Raw genomic sequence first — 26221 nt, 5'->3', positions numbered from 1 at the left:
TGGGCCCGGCTCTTCTCCTGGCCGTGCCAGCGGGACCTCGCAGCGCTCCCCAGCCCAGGACCCCCGTACACAGCTGGGCAGCCACCCCTCCTCTGCCCCGGATCCCCCCCTGCCCCCCATCCGTGCCGGATGGACCCCCAGGACTACGGCTGTGCCCAAACCCCGTGTCCCTGCTCACCTGGGAGCTGCGGCAGCCGTGGGCACACCTGGGCACCCCTGTACAGGGCCAGCGGCACCCCCAAGGGAAACCCCCACTCCGGGACCGGGGACCATGGGCACATCAGCGCAACCTGCCTGGGCCACCCCCAACTCGTGGGGGCCTGTGGAGGTGCTGGGAGCAGGGGTGACACCTCGGGCCCCTTTGGGGTGCAAGGGGCTGTGCTGGAGCCACCCTGCAGGCCCCTCAGCCAGCCCCGGGGTTGGGTTGCAGCGGAAGCCTCTGTTTGGGTTGGAGATGGCTTTTTCTGTAAGCAGAGCTGCCCAGGGGGCAAACAACGCCGCAGAGCAGATCGATGGCTGTTCTGGGAGGAGGAAAGGGAATTTTCTGCATGAAGTGTGTGGGGGCTGGGAGCATTCCCTGGTCGCTGTCACGATGTGGGGGAGCACGGACAGCAGAGGCAGCCGCAGCACTTGGCACAGCATTTTCTGGGCTCTGCTTCTTATGGGATGCTCTTGGTCGTGTGGACACTTTGTCTGGGATCGGGGGAGCTCTGTGAGAACGTGGGGGTGCCTGCTGCTGCCTAGGGAGGATGAGGAAGAGGGAAAGGAAAGGATAAGGGAAAGGGAAGGAGAGCCACAGGAGACTTTGACAGGTTTCCAGTGGGCTCCAGCTGCTTTTGATGAGCTCTGCCAGCTTCCCCCTGAGCAAGGAGAGCTTGGAGGCCCTGTTCCAGCTGAGGCCAGGTTAGGGAGGGGCCAGCATCCCTCAGCCAGGGCAAGTGAGAAGCCTATATAAGAGCCAGGCTGAGGCCACAGGTGCCGTGATACAGCTGACAGAGGCAGCATTTGGGTTGTTTTGTTGTTTCTTTTGAGGTTTTTGTGGTTGGTTTGTGAGTTTTTAGAAACAAAAATAAATGTCAGCACCTCTTTCCAGAGCAGCACTCGTGTCCTTGGCATCTGAGGTCAGCAGGCACCAGAGAGGGCATTAAAGAGATCAGCTGGATCATCTCTGAGACCCTACAGCTGCACAGTGCTTATGGTGCCAGAGCGTGGAAATGCCCCCAGAGGTGAAGGGTGTCCTGGTGACTCCTGGCAGCAGCAGGATGGCTCCTGCTCTGCCCAAAGTTTGGTTATGGCCCAGGTTCAGAGGCCTCATCGCTGACGAGGTGCAGGGAACACTCCCAGACATCTTCAGGACTGCTGACCTGGTAAGGAGCCCTTTAACCTGGGAATGGGCAGGAGAGGGGAAAGTCCTTGCTCATGTGGGGGTGGAGTGAGCAAGAAAAGGACCACAAGCCTGGATTTTAGGAGAGCAGACACTGGCTCCTTCAGCGATGTCCTTGGGAGAATCCCATGTGCTGGAGAGGTGTCCAAGAGGATGAAGGATCTGTTCCTCCAAACTCGAGTCCATCCCAAGGAGCAGGGATGGGAGGTGGCAGCTTCTCTGTGCTGATCAAAGCCCGGCACGGGCTGCTCCCAGGGGCAGCAGAGTTTCCCTCCACGGGGATATTGGGAGCCCCACTGTCCCCAGGACTGGGCAAGCTGCTCTAGGCTGCCTGACCTCGATGTCCCCGCCAGCCTCAGCCCCTCCGTGTCCCTGAGGCTGCGAGGCACCGGGATCGCTGCTGCATCCAGGCAGCTGATGAGTGCTGGGTCACTAATGAGAGAGCCAAGCTGGTGCCGGGAGCAGCCCAAAGGCCCCCCGTGGTTCCGCTGCTGATCCTCACCTGCTCCCTCCCTCCCGGCCGGGTATCATTCCCCGCTCCTGCTGTGCCACATCTGCGCTCCCGCCTGTCCCGCCCGCTCCGTGCTGTCAGGCAGACCGTGCCTCTTGTCCCCAGGCTGCGACGAGCCGCTCATTAGGGCGGGGGAGTTGCAGCTGGGCTGACAAAGGGATTTTCCCAGCGCCTGAGGGCTCCTGCTTTCAGCGGGCTGCCAGTGCCGACCACCGCAGTGCTCCTAAACTGGGGTCACCCGGCAGCATCGCGCTCCTCCCTCCTTGGGGAAGGGTCTTGGCGCTTTGCTGAGCTGAGAGCAGCCCGCTTGGCTCGTGTGGGAGGCTCCCAAGCACGTTCTGGAGCAGGGGATACCCCGAGGGCTGCAGATCCCGTGCCCTGGAGTGGTCTGCGAGCGATGCTGCTGCCCAGGCAGCGCAGCCCTGCACCAAGCACCCGCTGCCAGGGCAGGCAGGGCTCACGGACCTTGTCCATTAGCAGGGGGTGGTTGCATTTTCCTCCTGCAATTGCTGGCTGCTTGAGCAGAGATGGAGCCAAGTGTGTGCAGGATGGCTCCCGGGGGAGGGCTGTGTCCTGCACATCCTGTCCTCTCTGGGAAAGCTCGGCCGCAGTGGCCTGAGGTGGCCAAACACCCTTCCCATCCCCTGCTGGAGGGGCTGGGCTGGGAGCATCCTGCCTGTGCAGGGCATGGCAGACGTTCCCCTGTTGATCCCACCCTCCTGCCCCCTCGGCAGCCTCCCCAGGTGCCCAGCCAGCCTCAGGTCACACCCTGGGAACAAGAGAAGTGCCTCAGTTTGCCCAGTTGTCACCCATGTGCAGCCAGGTCCCCACAGGGCTGCCAGCACTGCCCTCCTCCCCGTGCCTGAGCAGATCTGGCCCCTTTCTGGCCTCCCAGCAGCTCCCATCTCCCCTCTCTTGGTCTCCATCCTGATTAAAATGAGCCACTTTGCTGGCACGGCCCTGCCAGGGCAGGGCAAGCCAGGACTCCTGGAGTCTCTGCCCATCAGGGTCCTGAGACATTTTTCCAAACAATTTACAAGGATGCTGGGGAAGCAGAGAGTGCTTAAAAGCACAAAGCAACCTGCCAGGAGCTCAGATCCGAGCCAGGGAGCAGCTCCTTGTGCAGCAAATGCATCTGCTCACGGCAACCCTGAGCCTGCCACAGCCTTTCTGCAAGGCAGGACCCAGCCCGGTGCTGGGGACAGTCTGACACAGGACACTGAGGCATCAGATACGTGCAGGAACAGGAATGAACATGTCCCAGCATGTTCCTGCCAGCCTGGAACATGCTGGGAAACCCCAGCCCCTCCTCCCTGTCCCCTGGTGTGGCATATCCACAACCATCTCCTCTCACCATGGGTTGGCAGAGCAGGAGTTGGGGGCTGCCAGCTCTGAAAAGCCCACCCAGAGTGGGTTTGGGTGTAAATTCATCTCCTGGGTGCTGGATTTTCCCTGTGCAGCAGCCTGGCTGCAGGGTATCCCACAGCACTGCTTTTCTGGGAGCAAACACCCCGGGATTTGCAGGTGGTGTTGACCCTTTGTGGGCTTCCCCTGGAGTCCAGGGGTGGATAGAGGAGACACAAACACACATTTTCCCCCCTAAAAACCTTCCCAAGAACGAGGCAGCACCCAGCTTTTGGTAAAGGAGATTTTAATCTGCTCAGTATCTAGTCCATAGTGCAAAGAGTTAAACTTAAGGCAAAGCCTTCTCTTATAAACAGCAAACAGGCCCTAAACAAACAAGCGTGACTGCTATAATAATAATAATAATAATAGTAATAAAAAAAGGGGTTGAGGGAACAAACTGCAGTTTTGGGGAGGTCTCCTTTCCCCCCCCACCCTGTAACTCATGGAGGGAACGTTGCACCCCCTGATCCACGAGCTGGTCCCGAGGGAATGCTGCTGCCTGTGGCCAGAAGCACGGCCACAATCCCACTCCTGAGTGACTCCAGGTGCAGGTCCCTGACTCCTCTGCAAGTGCCTGGGACAAGCCAGAGCCTGGGGTCACACTCACTGCTCTGGCGAGGGTTTGGCTACTCCCAAGTGTTGGTGGCTGGAGAGAGCCAACAGTAACAAGGGAGGTGTGTGGGGAGGCACAGGGACAAGAGGCTGAGCCATGGGGAGCTTTGCATCTCTTTGAAGTGAAGTGGAAGCAGCTGACAGCCCTTCCACCACCCATTAGTGCTCAGGAGCCTGGCTGGACCCAGGGAAACCTTCCAGCTCCCAGGAAATGTGGGAACAACCAGCCCTGGCAGTGCTTTTCCGAGCAAAGCCTCTCAACAGGAAGATAGTTCCTTGCCACAGCTCAGCTTTACAGCTCAGAGGCATCTTCCAGCACGGCCTGGCCTCTCTGCTGCCTCTGTTTTGGCTTAAATTGCTAATCAAGAAGGAAAATAGAAGGAAAACCATGCCAGCTGCCCTCAAGCTCTTGGCTTGCAGTCCAGAGTCAAGACTCTCTCCAGTCTGGCTCCAGCCAAAATTGGCTGTGGCGTGTGGCTGACCTCAGGCAAGCAGCTGGAAAAGGAAAAGCTTTTTAGTGCAAGACCCTCCTGTAGCCCAGCAATTTCTTGGAATGGTGCTGGTTCCCCAAGCTGGGATGAGCCACTTCAGGCCTCCCCCAGCCAGGATGGGATGCCCTCGTCAGACTTCAGGGGACACCTGTGAATGTAAGTAGCTACATTGGTGACAGATAAGAAGACAAAACAACAGTCCAGCCCTGCCCTAATCCAAGAGATCCGTGGTCCTGGTACTGCTCCACGCACACAACTGCAGATCCACAGCATGGATGTGCAGAAACTGTGCCTGGAGCTGGAATGTCTGCGAGCTCCCAGGAGCTTTGGGGTGCTCCCTCTCCTCCCAAAGAGTTCTTCCCTCTAGCCAGCCCAGCCTGGGAAGGAGCCAGCAAGCTCTGGAGTGACCCTCCCTGTTCCATGGCACTCTGAGCCATGTGTGGGGCTTGGATTCTCCAGCCTTGGCTCAGACCTGGGCTGCTGCTGCTGCCAGGGCTGGGAGCACTGGCTGGGTGGCCACTTCTGGGGATCCCCAAGCAGCACCACCAGCCCTGCAGAAGGAGTGACTCCCCCCAGCCTCCCCGTGCAGGTAACCTGACGTGTGCTCGCTAGGCTTGCATAGGTGATGCGTGGAAGCAGCAGCAACGCTGAGCTCTGCAGGGAGCCCGAGTTCATCACAGCTCCACGCTGGCCTGGCAAGGGAGAGCCCTCAAAAAGCAAAGCCACTGGGGTGATGAAGTACCCCAGCAACCCTGTTGTCTAGCTGAGAGCCAGGTTCAGCAAAGACTAAAAAACTCGAGTGTGCTCCTTGCTCTCCCCAGGCCTTGCAAACAGGGCACTCTTCCCTTTTCCCAGGGAGCTCCTCCCCTTTGATGGTGGGAGGAGGAAACAGAAGCCTGGATGCAGCCTGCCAGGCAGTTTCATAGTGAAATCTTGGGGGAAAAACCTCCCTTGCCTTGCACCAGCCCCTGTGACTCCCAGGAGGACACAGCCTTTAACCTTTCCATCAGCTTTGGCTAGGAGGGAGCAGAGCAGTTTTCTGTGCTCTGCTTTGGATCTCAGGCTGCTGCAGGCTCAACGCAACCAAGAGGCCTTGAAACAGCAAAAGTTGTCAAAGAAAACAACAGGTAACTCTTCCAGCCTGCTGCAGAGATCAGTATTGTGCTTGCTAGCAAGAGCTACAATTAGTTACGCAGCAAATGTGACCAGCAGACACCCCACAGTGTTCTGCCCTTCCAGCACCATCCACAGTTCTTTGGAAACTGCTCCTGGCAGCCCTGGGAAGTGCAGACAGGGGTGCCCTTGACCTCCTGGGAAAACAGCCCAAGCCCCCCGTGGGCTCACAGGTACACGTTGAGGGTCTGCAGGATCATCTGGCGGCACAGGGGGCAGTTGCGCTGGTAGATGTCCTGCTGCAGGAGCACTTCTGTGCACTCCTGGCACAGGCACAGGTGCCTGCAGGGCAGCAGCAGGACTGTCTTGGTCTGGTCCTGGCAGATGACACATTTCTTACGCTCCTCTTGTTCTTTCAGCAGCACCCAGGGGTCGTTGTCGGGGGTTCCCTCAGCATTCCCGGCTGTCGCGTTCAGCTGCTGCTTCCTCGGAGCTTTCCACCAGGATGTGCCTGGTTCCTCCCTGGATGTCTGGTGACGTTGTCCTGCCCCAGCACGGCTCAGAGCAGGCCGTGGCTGCGGCCCCTGCTCTGCACCCAGCTGCTCCTCCTGCTCGGCCGGCAGCTGGCCCGGGGTCACCCTGCCGGGGGCCGGGGCTCTGGGGGCAGCCACAGCCCGTCGCTGGTCACTCCCCTGGTTCACCATCCTGCCTCCTCCCCAGCTCCAGTTGGTCACCTGCAGGCTCCAGTCGGTCACCTGCAGGATCCAGTCCACCAGCCTGCGCCAGGGCTGGGAGGTCATGGCCACGCCCAGGGTCAGCACGGCCACCTGGTAGAGCCGCCACACGTCCCGCTGCAGGCGGCGGAAGGAGGGCAGCGTGTGGAAGTAGCCCAGCAGGTATCCCGTCAGCGTCCACAGCAGCCCGGGGTTGAACACGAAGGCGCTGACCACCACGATGAGCAGCAGCAAGCCCAGGCCGTAGACATTGACAAAGAAGACGCTGATGAAGAGGTTGGTGGCGGAGCAGAGCAGCTCGAAGGCCATCTGGCACGGCGACCACAGCAGGATGGACACGGCGATGGCGCCGCTGGACACGTGCGCCAGGAACGCGGCCAGCAGGTCCGTGACCCTAAGGACGGGCCCGGCCAGCGAGTCCCAGAGGGCGGCGAGCAGCGTGAAGAGGTTCTGGGTGCCGATGAGACACACGTTGACCAGGCTGTTGACCAGGTACATCAGCAGGCTGGTGCCGATGGCCAGCGCCTCGCACAGCTGCCGGCCCAGCGCCTGCCCGCAGCCCAGCACGGCGCCCAGCCCGCGCTGCGCCAGCTCGCGGCCCCGCAGCGCCAGGTGCGACACCAGGTGCCCGGCCGCCCGCATGCCCTCCATGGCCCGCAGCACCCCCGCACCAGCACCAGCGCATCCCAGCACGCCAGCGCCGCGGCGGCCGCGGCCGCGGGCAAGCTGGAGGCCGCGGCCAGCAGCCACAGCAGCGCGGACACCAGCGAGGACACCAGGAAGAAGTTGAGGTCGAGCACCAGCAGCAGCAGGTCGACGAGCAGGCGCAGCCCGCGGAGCAGCGCGAACAGCACGTCCATGGTCCCCGCGGGGCCCGTACGGCGGCTCAGCCGCGGGGCCCCTCCGCGCTGGGCGCAGCCATCTTGGCACCCGCCGCCGTGCGGCGCGGGGCCAATCAGCGGCGGGGGCTCCGCCTGAACTCGCTTCCCATTGGTCGGTTCGCAGGACGCGGAGGGGGCGTGGCTTCCAGCAGCGGCGCGAGCTTGGCCGCGCCCACTGCCGTTCATTTAAAGGGCCAGCAGCTCCCGTTAGTCCGGAGCGCTCCGCTTCCCCACGCGCGACGTCGGTTTTCGCAGTTTTTTAATTGCGGAACGAAGAATGTCGAGGTAATTCCCTGTCTCTTTGTGGAAGTGGATCTGCCTGACCACTACGGTAAGACGAAAAGCTCAGGGTGCAGGGACACTTTCCACTATCCCACGTTGCTCCAAGCCCTGTCCAACCTGGCCTCTGACGCTTGCAGGGATGGGGCAGCCACAGCTTCTCTGGGCAACCTGTGCCGGGGTCTCACCACCCTCACAGGGAAGAATTTCTTCCCAATGTCCCATCTAACCCTGCCCCTGTTAGTGGGAAGCCATTCCCCCTTGTCCCATCGCTCCCAGAGGAGGGCACAGGGATGCTCAGGGGGATGCAGCAGCTCTGCTCTGGAGACAGGCTGGGAGAGCTGGGAGTGTCCAGCTTGGAAAAGAGAAGAAGGAGGAGACTTTGGAGCCCCTTCCAGTACCTAAAGGGGCTCCAGGAGAGCTGGAGAGGGACTTGGGACAAGGGATGGAGTGATGGGATTGGGTTCAGGAGCCAGGACACGGCAGGCACAGTGCACGGGATGGACAGGGTTTGATATCAGCCCCCTCATCCTGGTTCCAAACGGTGCAGGAGGCACCCACCACCTTCAGCGTCCGTGCATGAGATGAGTTTGTGCCAGCCTCAGCCCTGGCACAGGGAAGGTGTGCACTTGCCAGCAGGATCCCCAGGGCCTGTTTGGTTCAGGATCAGCCCAGGGTCACCCGGCCAAGCAGTTTCCTGCAGGAGGTTCAAAAATAAAGCCATGGCCGTGGCTCAGACCAAGGTTACAGCCCTGGAACAGGTCCTGCCCTCCCTGCTGGCTCCCAGCCAGGGCGTGGGGCTGTCAAAACCTCTGGCCTTTGCTCCGCCGTGCCCCAGGGGATGGTCCAGCCCTGCCGCCTTGATGGTGATGGCAAGTTCAGGAAAATCCAGCCCTGAAGCCCGAGGCTTTTTAAGGAAGGAGAGGGCAAGTGCAGTGGGTGATGACCCATGGGAAAACCGTGTGCAGCCCAGGAGGCTCCGGCCAGTGTGGGGCCAAGGAGGGAAGCACCACACCCCGGGCAGCGAGGCTCCAAAGGGAGCTGGGGTCACCTTCCTGCAGCTGCCTCCCTGTAACACCCTGAGCGGGGCAGGAGCCGGGGTGGCACATCCGTGCACCGTGTCTGTCTGTCCTTGCCTGGGCTCTGTCCTGCTGTCTGGCCCCCGCCAGCCCTGTGGCAGCCGGCGCCTGGATCCCCAGGGAGTGCACGCCAGTGACGGAGTCAGGATGCTTTCAGCATTTATGGTAATGTTTGGATTTCTCATTGCTTTACCAAACAGGAGATTGAAAAGAGAGCCGAGCCAAGGGCTGGGCGTGCTCCACTCGTTCCCTGCCTCCAGCTGTGCACCTGCCTCACCCTCCCCGCTCCCGGTGCCTGCCAAGCCCCTGCCATGCCCGGGGCACCCCGGTGGGCTCCTCCGTGCTGGGCTGGGGGTGCAGCGTTCAGAGGTCGTGGCTCCGTAGCAGAGTTTCTCTGTGCTCCGTGGGATGCAGGGGAGCTGTGCCCGCTCCCATTCCGGTAGGATGTCCAGCTGCAGGGCGTCCAGGCCTGCAGGAGAGAGGCACAGGGCTCAGGCACCCCAGCACAGGGCGAGGAGGGGTGCAGGGGGCTGGGAACACCTGGTAGCAGTTCAGGTCGGGACAGTGATTTGGCTGGAGTAGAGTGGGGCTTTGGATGGAAACCCTTCCCGGGGCTCTGCAGGGGCATGGAGGCCCCTGCCAAGGTGCCTGGCAGCTGGGCTGTGGGTGGGACCCCTCCTCTCAAGGACAGTCCCCCCAGCTGTTCATGCACTTGATGGAGGTCTGGGATGATGCCACTGCGCTCCCAGCTGTGCCCGTGGCAGCTCAGGACAGGGGGTACCCCGCTTGTGAGCCCCCTCCCCTCATCAGCCTCACTGAGCACAGGGCACACAAAGCTCTGCTGCTACCTGGGACCACCAGAGCCCACCCTGAGGGCACAGAGCCCGTGAGGTGTGTGACTCCTGCAGCTCTGCCCTGCACGGAGACCCAGGGCTGTGCAGCACCGGCTGCTGGCACCGAGCCCGACCACGGGGCTGCTGCATCACGGCTCCGAGCTGCCTTCCCGCTGCTGAGCTCACCGCGCATCCCAGAAAAACAGCAGCCAGAGGACGCCAGCTCCAGCACTGCCTCGCAGGTGCTGAGTCCTTCTGGATTTATCTGGAAGCACCGGGAGAGAGGGAGTAACTCCCGGGCTGGGTGTCCCAGTGCTTGAGGGGTTCTCTGGAGCCCAGCGTGCCAGGGGGGCTTCCCCAGCCCCAGCACGTTCCCCTGCCTCCCTTGCTCCTTGGGCACACCCTGAGGGAATTTCTGGAGTGTGGGTCCTGCTGGCATCACTCCCTCCAGCGCTCCCAGTGTGCTCCCAGCTGCCTGAGCAGCGGGGCCCATCCCCAGGGTGCCCTCCCCTGCAGATCCAGGGCCGTGGGGCAGCCCCGACAGCCGGGGCAAGGCGGGCAGCACAGTCCTGCTGGGCACTGCCAGCAGCCTTACCTCGGGTCCCCTCAGGACGCCCCTGCCCAGTGCTCGCAGCCCAGGCGGGAACAATGGCTCATTTGGCTGCATCCGCTCCGGAAAACCCCCCGGCCCCACTCAGGCTCCGCTCCAGGATGCTGTGGCTCACTCTTCCTCTGGCCTTGCAGGGGCAGGTGATGGAATCCCCCCACGACTCGTACCCCGCAGCGAGGCTGCTGGGGAGAGCCCTCGGGAGGGACCGGGAGCTGCAGGGAGCCCAGCCCTGTGTCCCCAGCAGCCGGAACCTTCCCTGCCTCTGCTCACCCTGCAGCCCTGGGCAAGAGCAGGAGCACAAGGGCTGCTCGCCGTGTTTCCGGAGGGCTCTGTGTCTCCCCACGATGGGAGCTGGGATATCTGTCTCCTCCTGGAGCCTGGCCAGACAGCCCTGGGAAAGGCAAGTCTTCCATGGGAAAGTCCTGAAAGAAGAAATTCCTCTTTGGCCAGGCCAGCCCCACCATTCCCCTGGGCCCTGGTGCTCCATGGTGTCCCCAGTGCTGTGGGGCCAGTGGTGTGGGGATGTGACACAGGGACTGTGCTCTGCTTGCTGCCTCATCCCAGCCAGCCCTCAGCTGCCCTCACCCCCCTCCAGGAGGAACCTTCCCCAAAGGCCTCCAAAGGGATCCCCTGCAAAAGGGGCTCCCCCAAAGCTGGGCCTGCCTGGGGCTAATCTCTCATTAGGCTTTCTCACAGATGATCCTAATGAGCTGTCCTGGGGGAGCCCCAAGCCAGGCAGAGCTGGGAGGAAGAGATCCCTGCAGGCAAGTGCGTGAAGTGATGCTTTGTCCCCATCCTGGCTTCTCCCTTCCTTGGCAGGGAGCCGGAAAAGCCAGGTGACGGGGAGCACAGGGCAGGGCCGTTCCTCCTGCCCGCTCCTATGGGGAGCTGTGGCATTGGCTTGTGCTGGATGAGCATGGCCAGGACCCCTCACTATCCCCTGGGCAGCCCCCACCAGACCCCATAGCCAGACCTATTATCTGCCCCATTGTGTGGGCGAGTGCCCGGCCCTGTCCCGTCCGGCGCCAGCACAATGCGGTCTTTTTCCGGCCGGCGCTGGGGGGAGATGGACTCGGAAGTGCTCCCAAGGAAAAGGCCGGTTTATAAATAGTTCCTGGCTTCCCTTGGCTGCCCCATCAGCGCCTATCCCCAAATCCTGCCCCTTGCTCCATGCCCGCTGCGCTCCCAGGCTGGGAGAGGAGCCTGGGACACGGACGTGAGCAGCCCAGCGGGACGTGTGCGAGGGAGGGCAGGACGTGGCTGTCACACCCTGTCCCAGGGCTGCACCTGCTCGGGCCACGGGGCTCCTGTACCCCAGGATGTCGAGTGTCAGCCCAGCCCTGGGCAGAGGGCTCCTTCCCCCTGTGCCTTGGCAGTGGCTCTCAGCTGGGTAAGGTTCTTCCAGGCGTGCTCCAGCTGTCCTTGTCCATCTGCCCCACACACCACCAGGGTTGGGCTCCTAAGCAGGGAGCAAGGGAAGGGCTGCACGGCTCCACAGCCTTCCCTGCCACCCCTGTGCACCACAAAGCAGTCCTGGAGCCCTGGAGTGCTGGTTCTGTCCTCTGTCAGCACCACCATCACCAGGGCAGGATGTTGAGCTCTCTGCATTGGGCTGGGTGACCCTTGCCAGCTCAGCTCCTTTTTGGGGCTTTTCCACTGCTCTGCATCCGCTGATCCCCCAGCCATCCCCACACAGCTGCTCCAGGGATCGCAGTCCCCCGTGACAGAAATCCAGATGTCACCTTCCTTTCCCCCCCCCACCTTCCTTCCCCTCTTCCGCTCCTGTCCTTCCTTCCTCCACCCTCCCAGCTCCTCACCCCGCTCCTGGCCCCTCCTGAACAAAGGCCCCGTAGCCATGGTTAATAATCCCCACAGAAAGGCCCTGCACAAGAGGAGAGGAAGGAGAGGGGAGACACAAAGGAGCCTCGGGGAGACACAAAGGAGCCTCTGGGAGCCAAGCCGAGGAAGGGGGTTGGAAGGAGGCGTTTTCCTGAGCTGGAGGACACGGGCCTCGAAGAGGGCTCCCAGAGGTGAACAGAGATGGGGCGTGGGTACCCCAAAGTGACCTCATGGCACCCAGGGAGCAGAGACCCAAAGGCTGGACAGCCCAGGAGGGTTCCTGTACTTAGCCCAGAGTGCAAAGCCTCGTGTGAGCCCTAGAGCCCCCCCAAAATGCAGCAGCAGGGACTGGCAGAAGGTGCCCCGAGGGTGAGGGGAGCAGTGGCAGGGGAGCAGCCGGCCGCTTGCGGGCCGTGTGGGAAAGCTCGGCGCTGGCCTGCATCCCGTCCCTTCCCCGGGGAGCGGGGCCCTCTCGGCCCTGACGGTGCTGTGTGAAGAGGTGCAGGCCTGGGTGGACACAGCCAGAGGCTTCCGCCCTGGACGGCTGCCCTCCATCCACCCCCGGAGACCTGCAGGGAGCCAGGCCAGCCCCCCGCCCATCGGCACTGGCAGGGGTTCACTGGGGCAGCCGGCACAGAGCGCCCCAGACCCACCCCAGCTGCTCTGGGCCCCACGGGCACGGCTGCGGGCTGCAGGGCTTGGGGAAGCACCGGGCCCCCCGTCCCCACCTGGGACATGCCGAGCCATGTGTCAGGACAGGCACAGGCACAGCCCGCGCTGGGCCAGCTCCCTCTGGCAGCATCCCAAGGCCCTGTATCAGCCAGGATCTTGCTGGGAGCACAGGAAAAGGTGGAAGGGGCTGTGGTGTGTGCTGGGATGCAGAGCCCCAGGCCTGGCTCTGTGCTGGCCATCGCTGCCCTCCGGCTGCGGAGAGCCAGGCCCAGCGGGAGCCAGAGGAGGGAGGCAAATGCAATTACACACTTCCAGATCATTCCTGCAATCTGCGATGCTCAGATAACGCTGGAAAATGAGCCCTGCCCTGGGCAGGGTCCTGCGGATCCCAGGTTTCCAGCAGCTGTGCCAGGGACTGGCAAAGCCCCACCACTGCCAGGGGCGGAACTGCCTGCTCAGGCGCAGCCTCATCTGAGAGGTGGCAGGAGCGATGGAGCAGGAGAGTGCTGGGGGGGCCCAGGCACCAGCATTCCCTCCACTGCGAGGGAGTGGGAGCTGTGGGAGCTGCTCTGTGCCTCAGGTGGAGCCAGACCTCTGCTCCCTGACTTTCCCACCCCAGCTGTGTGCGTGGGACTGCGACACCGGAGCCTCATCCACAGTTTGTGTGCATCGCTGTGAGTGGGGACTGAAGCCAAATCCATTAAGCAAGCAGATAAACAAGGAGGCGTGAGATCAGGCAGCAGGGAGGGAAGATGAAGGTGGCCAGCCCGCCACACTCCCCACGCAGAGTCCCCGAGCCCGCCGGGTGCCACACACAGCGCGGCGGGGCGATTTCATGCCATCTGTTCATGCCTTGCTTTCAAATCCTTCCCCTCTTCCCCAGAACCGTTCGTTTGTTGGGGGGGGGGGAAAAAAAGTGAATTTTCTTCAAAGTTAAGCAGGCTGAAGCCCAACCAACTGGAGGCAGAGCCGTGCAGTGAGAGCAGGGGGCTGTCTGAAGGTGGCACGCTCCCTGCCACAGGGGCTGGCCAGCCTGTTTTCCCCAGGGAGTGGCATTGCCCTTTCCAACTGCTGGGAATTTTCTGCAGAGGTTTTCTTAGCAACGTTCTGCTTTATTTTTAATGCGGAATAAAAGTTAGCCCCAGAACAAAATGCACCAGGGGTGTGTCAGCTGAGTTCTCCGGCTTTGTTTGTTTTACTTTGGTGGATGCTTTCCCGTGGGCCCACTTCCCTCTCGGGGTGGCATTTGAGGGGTTTAAACTGTGGTGTTTTGTGCGAAGTGGAACATCCCTTTCCCTGCTCCAGGCTCCAGGGAGTGCAGAGCCTGAGGCTGCTCCAGTGCAGCATCCTGCCCTTTGGAGGGAGGGGAAGAGCAAGAACATTGTTGGGGAGTCCCTGAGCCCAGGGCACCCACTCAGGAGGTGGATTCCCCACAACAGACAGGGAGCTCCTGCGATGAGGTGTGAGAGCATCCCAAAACTGGGGCTGTGAAGCTGGAGAGCAGCTCCTGAGCATCCCGTGGATGATGGCACAGCTCCCTTGCACTTGTTCTTCCCAGCAAAGGGAGGAGGCCTCCCCTCTCCAGCAGCAGCACGAGGGCTCTGAGCCTTATCTCTGCCCAGCATTGCCATTTTAAGCAACTGATCTCCTGGGGAAAAACTTAATCATTTCCGATGAATCACTGAGTGTGTTTGGCTGGGAAAGCCTTGGTGGGGGGGGGGGGGGGTGCTGGTCAGGCATGCAGAGGAGGAGGAGGAGGAGGTGGAGGAGGAGGGCATGGGAAGGGCCGCTGCATGGCACCAGCCGGGGAGCAGGGCTGGGGCCGGGGGCCAGCACAGGGGCCGGCGGTGGGAGAGGTGCCTGGGGATTCCCAGGAGGAATGCTGTGGCTCAGGGGAACCTGCAGCCCAGCCCTTGAGTGGCTCAGGGAGGGTGGGAGGGATGCAACCCCTGCTGCCAGGGGACAGGAATACGGCTCACACTGCAGGGAAGGCAAGTGGAGGAGAGAAAAGGATGTGCAAAAGTTCAGAGCCTCTGGGCTGAGAGCGGGAGGAGAGCACTGTCACAGTTCCTGGGAGTTTGGGGCAGGCCCTGGGTCTTTCCTCATGTGGGATGAACCTGAAACAGTGAGTTTGGGGAGTCCTGGGAATGGGGAAGCAAAACGGCTTTGAAGGGGGAGAAAACCTTTGTCCTCCAACACAGCCCCTCTGGCTCTGACTGACCTGGGGGAAACTGAGGCACGGAGCCAGGCTGTGACAGGGCAGGGACACTGGGGCCGGCTGTCCTTCGTGGCTGGCTGTGGCCAACTCGCAGCACCTGGCGGGGTTTGTTGTGCTCCTCGCAGCTCTGCCCCGGGCCGCCGGAGGGGCCGGGCAGTGTTGGGCTGGGTGATTACCCCTGGATAATGGGAGCCTTGTGCAGCCCCGCCAGCCCCCCCGCCCCCGGGCCGGCCCCCGGCCAGGCTGCTGCCCCGGCCACCGCGGGGGACGGCTTCTCACAGCCACCCCATTCAGCAGCAGCTGCGCTGGGCTCGGGCCGCCGATCGCTGTGCAGCCCTGGGGCCCCGCCTCGGGGACAGGACGGGGCTCCCGGCGGGGCTGGGGGACACCGAGGCTCAGCGAGGCTGGGGTGCCGACCCTGCAGACCCTGATGATCTGCTTGGGACAAAACCCCGCTCCGCCCCGCAGTCCAAACTGCCCCCAGGTGTCTCTCGGAGCCCAGGCAATGACAAAGAGTGTTCTGCCTCCTTATTTTGTGTCTGTCCTTGTTTGGCGAGGGTTCAAAGGTGACCCAGCAGCTGTGGCTGAGCTTTAGGGCAGTGCGGGGCTGGGGCTGAGCAGGGCAACAGGTCACTTCTGATTATCGCCACCGCTACCCGCACATTGGACTCTCAGGGACTGTCGCCGTCGCCGGCGTTCCCCAAACACTCTGAAAAACACATCCCACGCCTCTGGCCCCTTCCCTGGGTCTGTGAGCGATCCCACCTCCAGCGCCCGGCTGTCTGCCCGGCTCAGCCCGTGCACGCCCGGACAGGCAGGAGCTCGCAGGTCTGCGAGCCCCTCCGGCGCAGCTGGGAACGGCCCGAGCGCGGCGGGGGCTGGGCTGGGGGCCGGGCCGAGCGCTGCCCGCTGCCGTGCGGGGCCGGACAGGGCGCTGCGGGGCTGGGCGGCGACGGCGGCACCCGCCCGGCTGCTGCTGGGGGTGATAAGCAGCTGCGGGCGGTGGGCAGGCACCGCGCCTTCCTCCTCCTCCTCCTCCACCTCCTCCTCTCCTCCTCCTCCTCCGCCTGACGTCAGCCCACGGCCCCGCTCAGTCTCGGGCAGCCGGCGGCGGGCATGGCTGGGGGGCGGTGGCCGGCGGGGCTCGCCCTGGGCTGGGGCTGCTGCCTCCTGCTCTGCTGCGGTGAGTGGCTGCGGGAAGGGCGGCGCCGGGCGGTGCGGGGCCGGGCGGTGCGGGGCGGACGGACGCGCGCACCTGCGGAGCGCTCCGGGGCGCGGCGCGGGATCCCGCGGAGCCCTGGCAGGGATGTCCTTCGCCCCGGGGACATCGGGCTGCAGCGGGGGTTGCGGGGCTGGGTTTTGCCCCTGTGCAGCTCCCCGGGGTGGCAGCCGGAGGGGTGTCCCCGCAGAGCCGCGGCGGGGCCAGCGCCGGCAGCCGGGAGCGCTGCGCCCCTCGGGCGGTGCCTGGCGCGGCGCCGGGAATGCTCGGATCGCGGGGTCGGGGCAGCCCAGGTGGGATCGGCCCTTCCCAGCGTGTGTCCCCGCCCGGACGGCCCGGCGATCCGCGGCGGGGCGGGTCTGGGTGCCCCGTCCCGCTCTCGGGGCCCCTCTGCAGCCCCCCAGGGCAGGGCAGGTTGAGGGGTGACCCACGTGCGTTCAGCGCGCACCGGGGTGAACTGGTTGTTGTTAGGAAGCATCCACCCCTTTCCTTCTAAGGAGTTTTCCCCTGAGCGCTGTGTTTCTCTTGGCTTTTTTCGTGCCTTCTTTTTTTATCCACTTTCCAGTCCATTTTCACCCTCGGGGGGTGGCTGCGCTTCCTGCCCTGCCCCGCTCCCCGCATCCCGCTCTCCCCTCGCCGGGGGCCCGGGAGCGGTCCCGGTGCGCTGGCTGCTCCCTGCCCCGCCGAGCTGCGGAGGTGGCCTCGGCGCTGGGAACCTGCCCAGGCCGAGGTGTTGGAGCCAAAGTCAGGCTCAGACCGGAGTCTAGAGCAGGCTGCTCCCACCCCCGTCCCGTGCCGGGATCCCCTTCCCACAGCACATGTGCTGAGCCAGGAGTCTCTCAATGGTTGGCGGCGTCGGTGTATTTGGAAGCCTAGCGACGTGAAAGGCTTGATGCTTCCCAGAAGCACAAGGAGCCACGGCCAAGACATTCCCAGGCCAGCCAGCGCTGCTGGAACGGGAGGCTGAGCCCACCCCGGGGCTGCCTGAGCCACCCCAGCCCTTTGTGCACCGCAGTCTGGCTGTTAGAGAGGTGTCTGGATGTTGTCACCGAGCTGCGGGGTGGGGTTGAGAACTTTGCCTCTCCAGGTGCACATGGCGGGGTCCTGGCGGGCTGGTGGGGTTGTTTTGGGGTGCAGTGTGCTGGTCTGGCTGCAGCAGAGCCCTGGCCCCGTCCCCATCCCCGGCACGACGAGGGCTGGGCGGCGGTGGTTGGTGTGTGGAGGTGCTGGGCGCTGCTGGCCGTGCTGCTTCGTGCAGGGCTGGGGCTCTGCACCCTCTTTCTTCTCTCTGTGAAGAAGCCGGGGTGCGGGTGATGCTGTTCCGTGGGAGGTGGGGCGCCCCGGCTCGGGGATCCGTGCAGCTTTCCCGGGGAATAGGAGGGCAGCATGTGTGGCTGTGCGGCAGCAGGCGGGATCTGGCCGCAGCTGGTTTCCCTGAGAGGGGAACACAAACCCACGGAAACCTCAGGCATCCCACGTGCGGCTCCAGACCCCTGTGGTGCCACTCCTGTGCTCCGGGCCGGGGGCTCAGCGCCGGGGGCTCTGCGCCGCCAACGCAGCCGCACTTCTCGCCGTCTCCCCGCACACCTCGGCTCTGCAGGAGGCTGGCGAGGGACTGAGCTGCTCCCCACCCCCTTCCCCAGCTCTAAAAGCAAATCTTTGTTCTTGCGGAGCTCTGGCTGCCGGCCGGCTGTCCGCCAGCCAGATGGAAAAGGCGCGGGGGCTCTCCTTCCTTCCCCGCTCGCTCCCTGCAGACGCCCTCTCCAGATCTCGAGGTCTCCGCTGGAGCTGTGCCAGGCACTTGGGGTGGATGGAGCTCGGTGCTGCAGCTGGGCTGCTCCACGCGTGGCCGATGGATCTCCCAGGTTCCATCACCAAACCTGCAGCTGCGCTGGGCACAAAGGAGGATCGCCAAGTTCCCAGAGTCTGCTGTGCCAGGCCGGCTGTGCCCAGTGCCTCTTTAGCGTGCCCACGCACATAGCAAAAGGTCTGGGAGCTGTAGAAGCGAGCCTTGTGTCCCCAGGGTTGTGGGGGACCTTGTGAGTGTCCCCTTGTGTCCCTCTTCCAGCCTGTCCTGGAGGAGATGGGCAGCAGCGAGCCCTTGTTCCAGGCAGTGTGGGGGCTGCAGCGACCGTGTCGGCCTCCTCAAGGGCAGTGGATGGCTGGGAGGGTTGTGTTCCTCATGCCAGCACCAGATGCCAGCCATTCTCCAGCTCTGAGCTCATGGTTTCGGTTGCTCCGCTGGCTGGTTGAGGGCTCTCATGCCGAGCGGGTCAGGGGGAGGACCAGCTGCTCTCCCAGGGGCTGGGTCTGCCTGAGGCCCTTGCTAAAGGTCTGAAAATGATAGAGAGGCCAAGTCTGGCCTGGTTGCCTGCAGTCCAGGGTGCCAGGGCTCAGCGGAGGGGCAGCAGGGACACACCCAAGCCCCAGGCTCGCCCAGTTGTGCAGGTGTCCTCCTGCAGCAGGCAGCCAAGTCGTGGCCGTACAGGTGGGCAGCTGCTTTGTACTCTCAGCCAGTTTCCTGTCCCCAGTGCGTGCTTATCTCTGGGACTTTCACCTGTTTTTCCAGCACCTTCTTTGCCGTGCCGTGCTTTGCTCATCCCTCTTTGCCTAGTGCCAACTGTAATGCACTGATGGGATGGGCGAGGGCCAAAACCTGTGTTTTGGGGAGTTCTGAGGTGGCTGGTCCTGCACGCTGGGGCCTTTGCTGTGGCAGAAGGGCCCCTGGCTGCGTTCTGGCAATGTGCCACCCCATACCCACTCCAAACAAAGAGCGTTCTGTGGGCACGGCGCTGCCCTTTGAAGTCGCCTCGGTGGTGGCTGTTACAGAGCGGGCGCTATCAAGGGAGATGTTGACACAGCTGCTTCCTCCAAGCCTCTTGTCCCCAGCTCCCATACCTGGGCTGGCTCTGTTGCTTGGGGACAGACTATTGTCCCCTCTGCAGGGCCGTGTGCCAGCCCAGGGCGTGCAGACCCCCCTTTGCTTTGGCAGGGATGGTGGCAGTGACATTCCCAGCCTTGCTGTGATGGTGCCCTTATCTCTGCTCTGCCCGGCTGGGGCTGCTCTGCTCCCAATCCCTTGGGAAGCTGCTCCGTTCCCTGTCCTGGATCAATAGCCATTACCTTTCCCATCCGCTCTGGAGCAGGGCCAGCAGCTCCATTACTGCTGCGGGCGGCTGGGCTGGGAGGAAGGTGGGGTGCAGGGATGGGCAAGCTCTGCTCACAGGGGTGCTGTGGCTGGGCAGAGCTGGGCAGGGAGCAGAGCAGCAGCGAGGGGACACCTTGGGAATGCTGCAGGGATGGATGTTTGACTGCCGGGCTCCTGCTGGGGCAGCAGGGTCAGAGCTGTGCCAGGGCCGTGGTGGCTGGGGACGTGCTGCCTCCCAACGGTGTCCTGGGGACACAACTTCCAGGGGACACCCCCCTGGTGGGGGCACGACCTGTCTTGTCCCCTCTTTGGGAACAGGATCGCTGGCCTGAGCCCATGGGCTCTCTGTGGATGCTGAAGGCAGTGGGGTCCTGGCTGTCACTCCTGCTGGGCTGGGACACAGTGTCTAGGGGATGCTGGCACAGCTCTGCCCCACAGCTTTTGAGGGATGGAGATGGGGACAGGCCGTGCTCGGACAGCCCATTCTTCCCCATTCATCCTGCCCCTAACAGCAAATTCTGCCCCACAGCTGCAGCCAGCAAGCTGGAGATCTCCATGCCAGCTGTGGTGGAAGTGGAGATCGGGGGCACAGCCAGGATCGAGTGCAACTTCTACATCCCTGAAAATGCTTCCTACACCTACATCGACTGGTTCTACGTGAGTGCTGGCCTGGGAGAGCAGCTCTGGCTGGTGGGCTGGGGTGGCAACCAGCCCAGGGCTTCCTGCCGGGCTGCCCAGCCCAGCCTCGCCCCTCACCTTGCAGATGGACCGCAGCAACAGGCAGGTGAGGCTGTACCACGTCACGGCCAGCGGCGTCCTGGAGGATGACACGGACTACAAGGGGCGGCTGTCACTGGAGGAGGGCAAGGCCCTGTCTATCAGCTCAGTGACGGTGCAGGACGCCAGGACCTTCATGTGCCAGGTGGGAGCTGGCAGCTACGGCATGGGCGAGAGCAGCACCGAGCTCAGAGTCTACAGTGAGTGACAGGGCGGGAGGGCAGCATGGCTGGGCAGCTGCTCTGTGGGGCTGGCAGGGATCCCATCCGGTCCCTTCTAACACGTGTGGGGTGGCTTCTCTTTCCAGAGGTCCCCAAAACCCCTGAGATTGAGCCCAGCTCAGGAGGCATCTCCGTGAGGAGCAATGAGGTCCCAGAGGTGAGGAGAGGCTGTACACAGGTGACAGGGAGGCTCCCTGCTGACCCTAACCCATGCTCACAACTGTCTCTGCCACCACAGATTGCCAAGTGCTTGAGCAGAAACAGCTTCCCACCTCCTAACATCACATGGCACAAGAACGGGGAGCAGCTGCACCCAAAGGAGAACGGTGAGTTGGATGGGGATGGAGAACCGGCTCAAGAGAGGGGCTGGCACCCAAAGAACCCAAGGGTGGCTGGAACAGTGGCGGTGTCCCCTGCAGAGGTGATGATGCAGTCGACGCTGACGCGCGAGTCGAGCGGGCTGTACACGGTGAGCAGCGTGCTGTACGCGCCCGTCACGCGCGAGGACCGCCACTCCCGCTACCACTGCACCGTGCACTACTGGCTGCGGGGACAGCAGCACGCCCTGGAGTCACAGGAGGTCAAGCTCAACATCTTCTGTGAGTCTGGGGCTGGGGGAGCCGTGCTGGTGCCCTGCAGCAGGGCTGGGCACTGACCCTGCCCATCCCTGCCCCCAGACTCCACCAAGCACTTGAAGATGCAGGTGGTGTCGTCCTCGGCGCTGGTGAAGGAAGGGGACAATGTGACGCTGGTCTGCGAGGCTGATGGGAACCCACCGCCTGTCTTCAGCTTCTTTAAGAAAAACGTGAGGCCAGAGGGGGCCGGGGCACCCTTCCCTTGGCAAACATCTCCTGGTTGCTCCTTGTCCCCTGCCCGGAGGGTTCTGAGGAGGGGGATGCAGTGGCTGGGTGGCAGGGGGCCTGTGTGGGGCTAAGGACTCTGCTTTGTGCCCACTGTCTGCAGCTGGATGAGTGGCAGGATCTGTCGTCGCCAGAGTCCGACGGCGGGGTCCTGAACCTGCACGACGTGAACAAGAGCAGCAGTGGCACGTACAGGTGCCAGTCACTGGACCTGGATGATTTGTCACAGAAAGAGGAGGATGTGGATCTTGTTGTGAACTGTAAGACGGGGGGGAATGGACCCTGTGGATCTCACGGTGGGTGCTTTGTTCCTCCTGCTCACCCTGCTCTGGTCTCCATCCCTCTCCTAGACATTGAAGGGGTCCGTGTGAAGATGGAGCCATCCTCAAACCTTCGCGAAGGGGATGACGTGAAGCTGAGCTGTGATGCCCACAGCCCCGTGGCCCTGAATTACCAGTGGAGTGATGGGAAGGTGAGCAGGCATCCCAGTTCTGTCGTGTTCAGGCTCAGCCTGGGCTTTGCAGCAAATTGGGCAGAGTCAGGAGCTTGCTCCATCTCCCCTGAGAGGCCAGGGGGAGGATTCCCTCTCCCATGGGCCTGCATTGTCCACCCCAATGTTGTCACTTCCTGGCCAGTACTGCAGGGAAGTCCTGTGCTTGCAGCCTCCCTCCCTGTGCATCTGAACCCCTTTGGGATGTGGGCACAGAGGGCTCATTGCTGGGGACATCCCTTCCCAACAGGGCGAGAAGGTGGGGGAAGGGAACCAGCTCGTCCTGAGGAACCTCACCTTTGAAACCTCCAAAACCTTCAGCTGCAAGGTGATGGCCCTGAGCGTGCCAGGGCTGGAGCAGAGCAAGCAGGTGTTCGTGACTGTTGAGGGTAAGACCTGGTGTGGGTGCAGAGTGACCCCTGCCTGCCCAGCACCCATTCCCTGGGAGCTGTGGGTGCAGAGTGACCCCTGCCTGCCCAGCACCCATTCCCTGGGAGCTGTGGGTGCAGAGTGACCCCTGCCTGCCCAGCACCCATCCCCCTGGAGCTGTGGGTGCAGAGTGACCCCTGCCTGCCCAGCACCCATCCCCCTGGAGCTGTGGGTGCAGAGTGACCCCTGCCTGCCCAGCACCCATTCCCTGGGAGCTGTGGGTGCAGAGTGACCCCTGCCTGCCCAGCACCCATTCCCTGGGAGCTGTGGGTGCAGAGTGACCCCTGCCTGCCCAGCACCCATTGCCCCAGGAGCTGTGGGTGCTGATGTCCCCTGCCCGCAGGGAAGCCGCGGATCGTGGCCATCAGCTCCCCGCTGTATGTGCGGCAGGACGAGGTGGTCAACCTGACTTGCAAGGCCATCGCCTTCCCCCGTCCCACCGTCCAGTGGAGCATCAACGGCACGGTGAGAGCTGGAAGGGGCCAGGCTGGGATGTCCCAGGGGCTGCCCAGGCACTGAATCCTGCTCTGCCTGCCCTGCCCAGGCTCACGAGTACATGGACAACCAGCACATCGCCAGCAACCTGACGGTGCGGGTGAGCCACGACCTGCTGCAGGCGGGAGCCAAGTGCCGGGTGTCCAACACGCTGGGCGTCAGTGAGAAGCACATCCAGCTGGTGGGTGAGTGTCAGGCGCTGTCCCAGGACCCCCCAGCAGTGTCAGTCCCGGCCGTGGCCCCGGTGCCGGCTGTGCCGTGCTGCCGTGGGGCGGCTGAGCTCGGTGCTTTTCTTTCCCTGCCTTCCTGCTCTTCCAGATGATTCCATCAGGAAAGGTCAGTCTGCTGATGGTGTCCGTCAGGACACGAGTTATGCTCACCTCCAGCCTGGGGAGGGAGCTTGGCTGCTGGCTCTACACTGCTGCTCTCCCTGCTCCTCTCCATGCCAAGCCAGGAGGGAGGCGGAGGCTCTGGCTCCAGCGGGGGGAAAGCTGCCTGCTTGTCCCCAGCGCGGCCACCAAGGGCAGCTTCTTTCAGCCCAGACCTGCTGGGCAAGGAAGCAGAGAGATGGCTGGTGCCTTGCAGGAATTCCTGATATCCACCCTGCTGTGGCACTGGGGGCATGGCAGCCTGGAGCAGAATTTCCGTGTTCCTACAGAAACTGCCCCAACAGAGCATTTCTGTGCTGAAATCTGCATCCTGCAGGCAGCTGGGGAAGCACTGGAGCTTTTTTGGGAGAAGGGGCCCTTTCCTAACACACAGGGGAAGCTGGAGAGGATCATGGTGGGACAGGCATTAATTTCTTCCTCTCCTTGTTGTGTTTAGATCAAAAGTCAACAGCAGAGAGCCAAGGGGTGATCATCGTGGCCATCATCGTGGCCATCCTCGTGGTGGCCGTGCTGGGCGCTGTCATCTACTTCCTGCACAAGAAAGGCAAGATCCCGTGTGGCCGCGCTGGGAAGCAGGACATGTAAGCACTGCCGTGGGGCTGGGGGTGCTTGCCATCGCTCGTGCTTCCCATCCCATCCCATCCCATCGCTCCAGCTGCTCCCTGCCCAGCGCAGAGCGAGGCGGGAGCGCGGCCTCGGGGGCACCGCGCCAGGGGCTCGGCGGCTTTTCCAGCTTCCCACAGGGCACTGCCGTGCAGGGAGGAGACAGCAGAGTGGTAGAGCAGCCAGGGGGGCTCTCCCTGGGCAGCGGCTGCGCAGCCCAAAGCTTTCTGTGAGCTGGAGTCTCTTTGACCCCAGCGCTCTGAGCCCTGGCCCCACTGCAGAGCATCCCCTGAGATGGAGCCCCAGGGCTTGGCCGGCCACGTGCCCTCCCGGGTATCGCAAACGTGTCTCAAAAATTGTCACCTCCCTCCCCTAGCACAAAGCCAGAGGCCCGTAAAGACAAGATTGTAGTTGAAGTTAAGTCAGATAAACTATCCGAAGAGGCGGGGCTCCTGCAGGGCGCCAACGGCGAGAAGAGAGCCGCAGCTGACCAGGTAGGACAGAGCGCCGGGCCGGGGCCGGGAGCGCAGCTCAGGGCCGGGGCTGCACCCAGGTAATGCTTTGCTCCCCTCCTCCGGCACTGCCCACCCTGCACGGGCCTCCATCATCCATCAGCAGCGCTCGGGGGAGCTGTGGGAGGGAGGGGAGGGGACAAAGCCGGGAGGGGACAAAGCTCTGCCCCGTGGCAGTGCCCACTGCCTGCCCTACTTGGGCTCTGCCTCCTTCTGTGGAGCAGAAGCCGGGCTCCCCAGGGGCCTTTGGGAGTAGGAAGTGAAATATAAAGATCTCTGGCCAGAAGTCAGGGCAGCGGCTGCAGGAATGGGTGCTCTCAGCCAGAGTTCTTGGGATGAGTCTTTTGGGCCATGTGCTTTCCCCTCACCTGGGATGGAGCAGCTTTTCACAGTGTCACTGCTGGGTCACCACTGTCCGTGCCAGCCACAGGATGCAGCCCCTGAGCCCACTGAGGTTATATTTGCCTTGGGCCGGGAGAGAGCCCCTGCCTGGCTCAGCCACCCTGGGGTGCCCCAGCTGTCCTCCACCCCACCGTGTGTGCCACTGCCCCACCTGCAGCAGAGGATTTGGTTCGTGTTCATCCCTAACCGTGTGTTTTCCCTCCCCCTCTCTCTGTTTTGGCGGAACTGAAGAGCGAGAAATACATCGATCTGAGAAACTAGAGAGGAAACCTACTAAGTGCTTTCTTCCTTCGAACCTTTCCTGCTCTTGGATTGCCTTCTCCCACCCCTGCTCCAGCCCCTGGGGAGCACGGCCAGAGCCCACCCGTGTGTCACCGTGCTGGGCGTGCAGGGGCCACCTCCCTGACTCACCTGGCCATTACCTCAGCCCTGGGCTTGCAGGTGTTGCCTTAGCAGCAAAGCTGGACTCGCTTTACTACTCCAGAGAAGCCACAGCAATATTAGGAAGAAGTATCCCATTAATCCCTACTTGGTGGAAGGATTTGAGGCTCTTTCAGGTAATCTGTTCTGTACAGGTGTGGGAAGGTTTTGATGTGTTTTTTTTTTACCCCGACCTTGCTCAGAGAGGCTGGTGAAATTGGCTTTTGGGATGTCCGAGGCACCTTAGCTGTAGTGGAGTGCAGGTTGGAGGAGAGAGGAGTGGAAGAGGGGGGTTGTTAGAGAGCTGGTGAGTTGCTGAGAGGTTTTTGGTGCTTTGCTTTGCCTTTGAACTGTTCTGAGTCAGTTTAGCCCCGTGTATCCCGGCGGGGCTGTGATCCCGTGGGAGGAGAGGACCTGGCAGAGCAAGGAAGGGGTGCCAGTCTCCAGAAAGGCTTTAGGGTGTCTGGTTCGGAGCTGTGCTGACCCGAGGGGCAGGGCTCCCCTCTCCCCTCTGAACTGGGTTTATTTTAGGGACGCTGCACAGCTGCTGCACCAGCAGGTCCCAGAGCTCCCACAGATTTCAAATCAACAGTAGCCAGAGCCAGTCAGTGACGTCTCAGGGGTTTTTTTGTGCTCAGCCATTGCCAGCCCCAGGTCCAACTCCCCTCTGTGCTTCGGTGGCACCTCTGGCCCCACGCTGGGGTGGGGCCACGGGCAAGAACCTGCCTTGAGCTTCTGTCCCAGCCCTCCCCTGCCTCACCCCAGAGGGCTCAGCCCCTCCAGCCTCTCAACCACGGCCTCTGAGCTCTGCTGGCCACAAGCCTTTGTCCTCTGGGTGCCCCAGCGCTGTCCCCAGCACAGCCCTGACCAGAGGGGAACCGTCCCCACCTGCTACACGTGGTGTCCAAGCAAAAGCTTTGGTTTATATATATTTTTGTTGGATTGTGTGTACATTTCCAGGAGTTTTGTTTGGTTTGGTTTATTTTTTTTTTTGTCCGATACTTGCAAGGTTTTTTTTATATATGTGAAAATAAAGTACGGATTCAAAGCTGAGTGCTGGAGTTTGTTCCCACAGGCAGAAGGGTGGGAAGGGCATTCCATAATCCCACGGAGGTTCCAACAGGACACATTTATTATTATTATTATTATTATTATTATTATTATTATTATTATTGTTGTTGTTGTTGTTATGTATTAATTATATAATTAAATTATATAATAGATATAATATTATATATAAATTAAAAATATATAATAATTAATAATCATTATTAATAATAAAAATAATAATATTATTATTAGCAGCAGCCCCTATGGCTGCTAATACTACACTAATTACTACCAATGCTAATAAATCTATTTATTCTAATAAATAATCCTAGTTTTAGGTAGTAATAGGTGATTACACCACTGGATCTTACAAGATAATATTGTCAATAGAATTTAACAGTAGAATTTATTGATAATTGTACTAATAGCTAATGCCAATACTGCAGGAGATGATAATAAACACTAATATACTACTAATTAATGCAAAATATTGATGAAGCTAATAACCAGCCCCTGTCACTACCCTGAGAGGACAGCGGGCAA

The 26221-nt window shown here is 61.9% G+C and overlaps 2 protein-coding genes across 3 annotated transcripts; one reads left to right on the top strand and one right to left on the bottom strand.

Moving 5' to 3' along the window:
* Positions 1 to 3529: 3529 nt before the first annotated feature.
* Positions 3530 to 7194, bottom strand: RNF26 (ring finger protein 26). The gene is given in 2 exon segments (XM_019288496.3): positions 3530 to 6920; positions 6923 to 7194. Coding segments are annotated over 2 exon segments (1365 nt in total). The 5' UTR covers positions 7113 to 7194; the 3' UTR covers positions 3530 to 5745.
* Positions 7195 to 15598: 8404 nt separating this feature from the next.
* On the top strand, positions 15599 to 25681 carry MCAM (melanoma cell adhesion molecule). Of its 2 annotated transcripts, XM_039564963.1 has the most exons (15): positions 15600 to 15846; positions 19560 to 19687; positions 19794 to 20007; positions 20115 to 20185; positions 20267 to 20354; positions 20448 to 20627; positions 20706 to 20833; positions 20992 to 21148; positions 21239 to 21360; positions 21629 to 21767; positions 22151 to 22272; positions 22352 to 22487; positions 23128 to 23272; positions 23671 to 23788; positions 24440 to 25681. In XM_039564963.1, the coding sequence occupies exons 1-15, from the start codon at positions 15780 to 15782 to the stop codon at positions 24467 to 24469; spliced, it is 1845 nt and encodes a 614-aa protein (XP_039420897.1). In that variant the 5' UTR covers positions 15600 to 15779; the 3' UTR covers positions 24470 to 25681. The 2 variants fall into 2 exon arrangements, with proteins under 2 accessions (XP_039420898.1, XP_039420897.1); XM_039564964.1 differs by lacking the exon at positions 23671 to 23788 and having other exon boundaries at positions 15599 to 15846.
* The last annotated feature ends 540 nt before the right edge of the window (positions 25682 to 26221 follow it).

The sequence above is a fragment of the Corvus cornix genome, chromosome 24 (assembly GCF_000738735.6).
Source record: "Corvus cornix cornix isolate S_Up_H32 chromosome 24, ASM73873v5, whole genome shotgun sequence".
Lineage (NCBI taxonomy): Eukaryota > Metazoa > Chordata > Aves > Passeriformes > Corvidae > Corvus > Corvus cornix.
This window is presented reverse-complemented; position numbering and strand designations above follow the sequence as displayed.

What these genes read in the sequence shown, in the direction of transcription:
- MCAM (XM_039564963.1), top strand. Translation starts at nt 15,780, where the DNA reads ATGGCTGGGGGGCGGTGGCCGGCGGGGCTCGCCCTGGGCTGGGGCTGC. An exon ending in CCTACATCGACTGGTTCTAC is followed by an intron (nt 19,688 to 19,793) that starts GTGAGTGCTGGC and finishes CTCACCTTGCAG; the next exon opens with ATGGACCGCAGCAACAGGCA. An exon ending in GAAGCACATCCAGCTGGTGG is followed by an intron (nt 22,488 to 23,127) that starts GTGAGTGTCAGG and finishes TGTTGTGTTTAG; the next exon opens with ATCAAAAGTCAACAGCAGAG.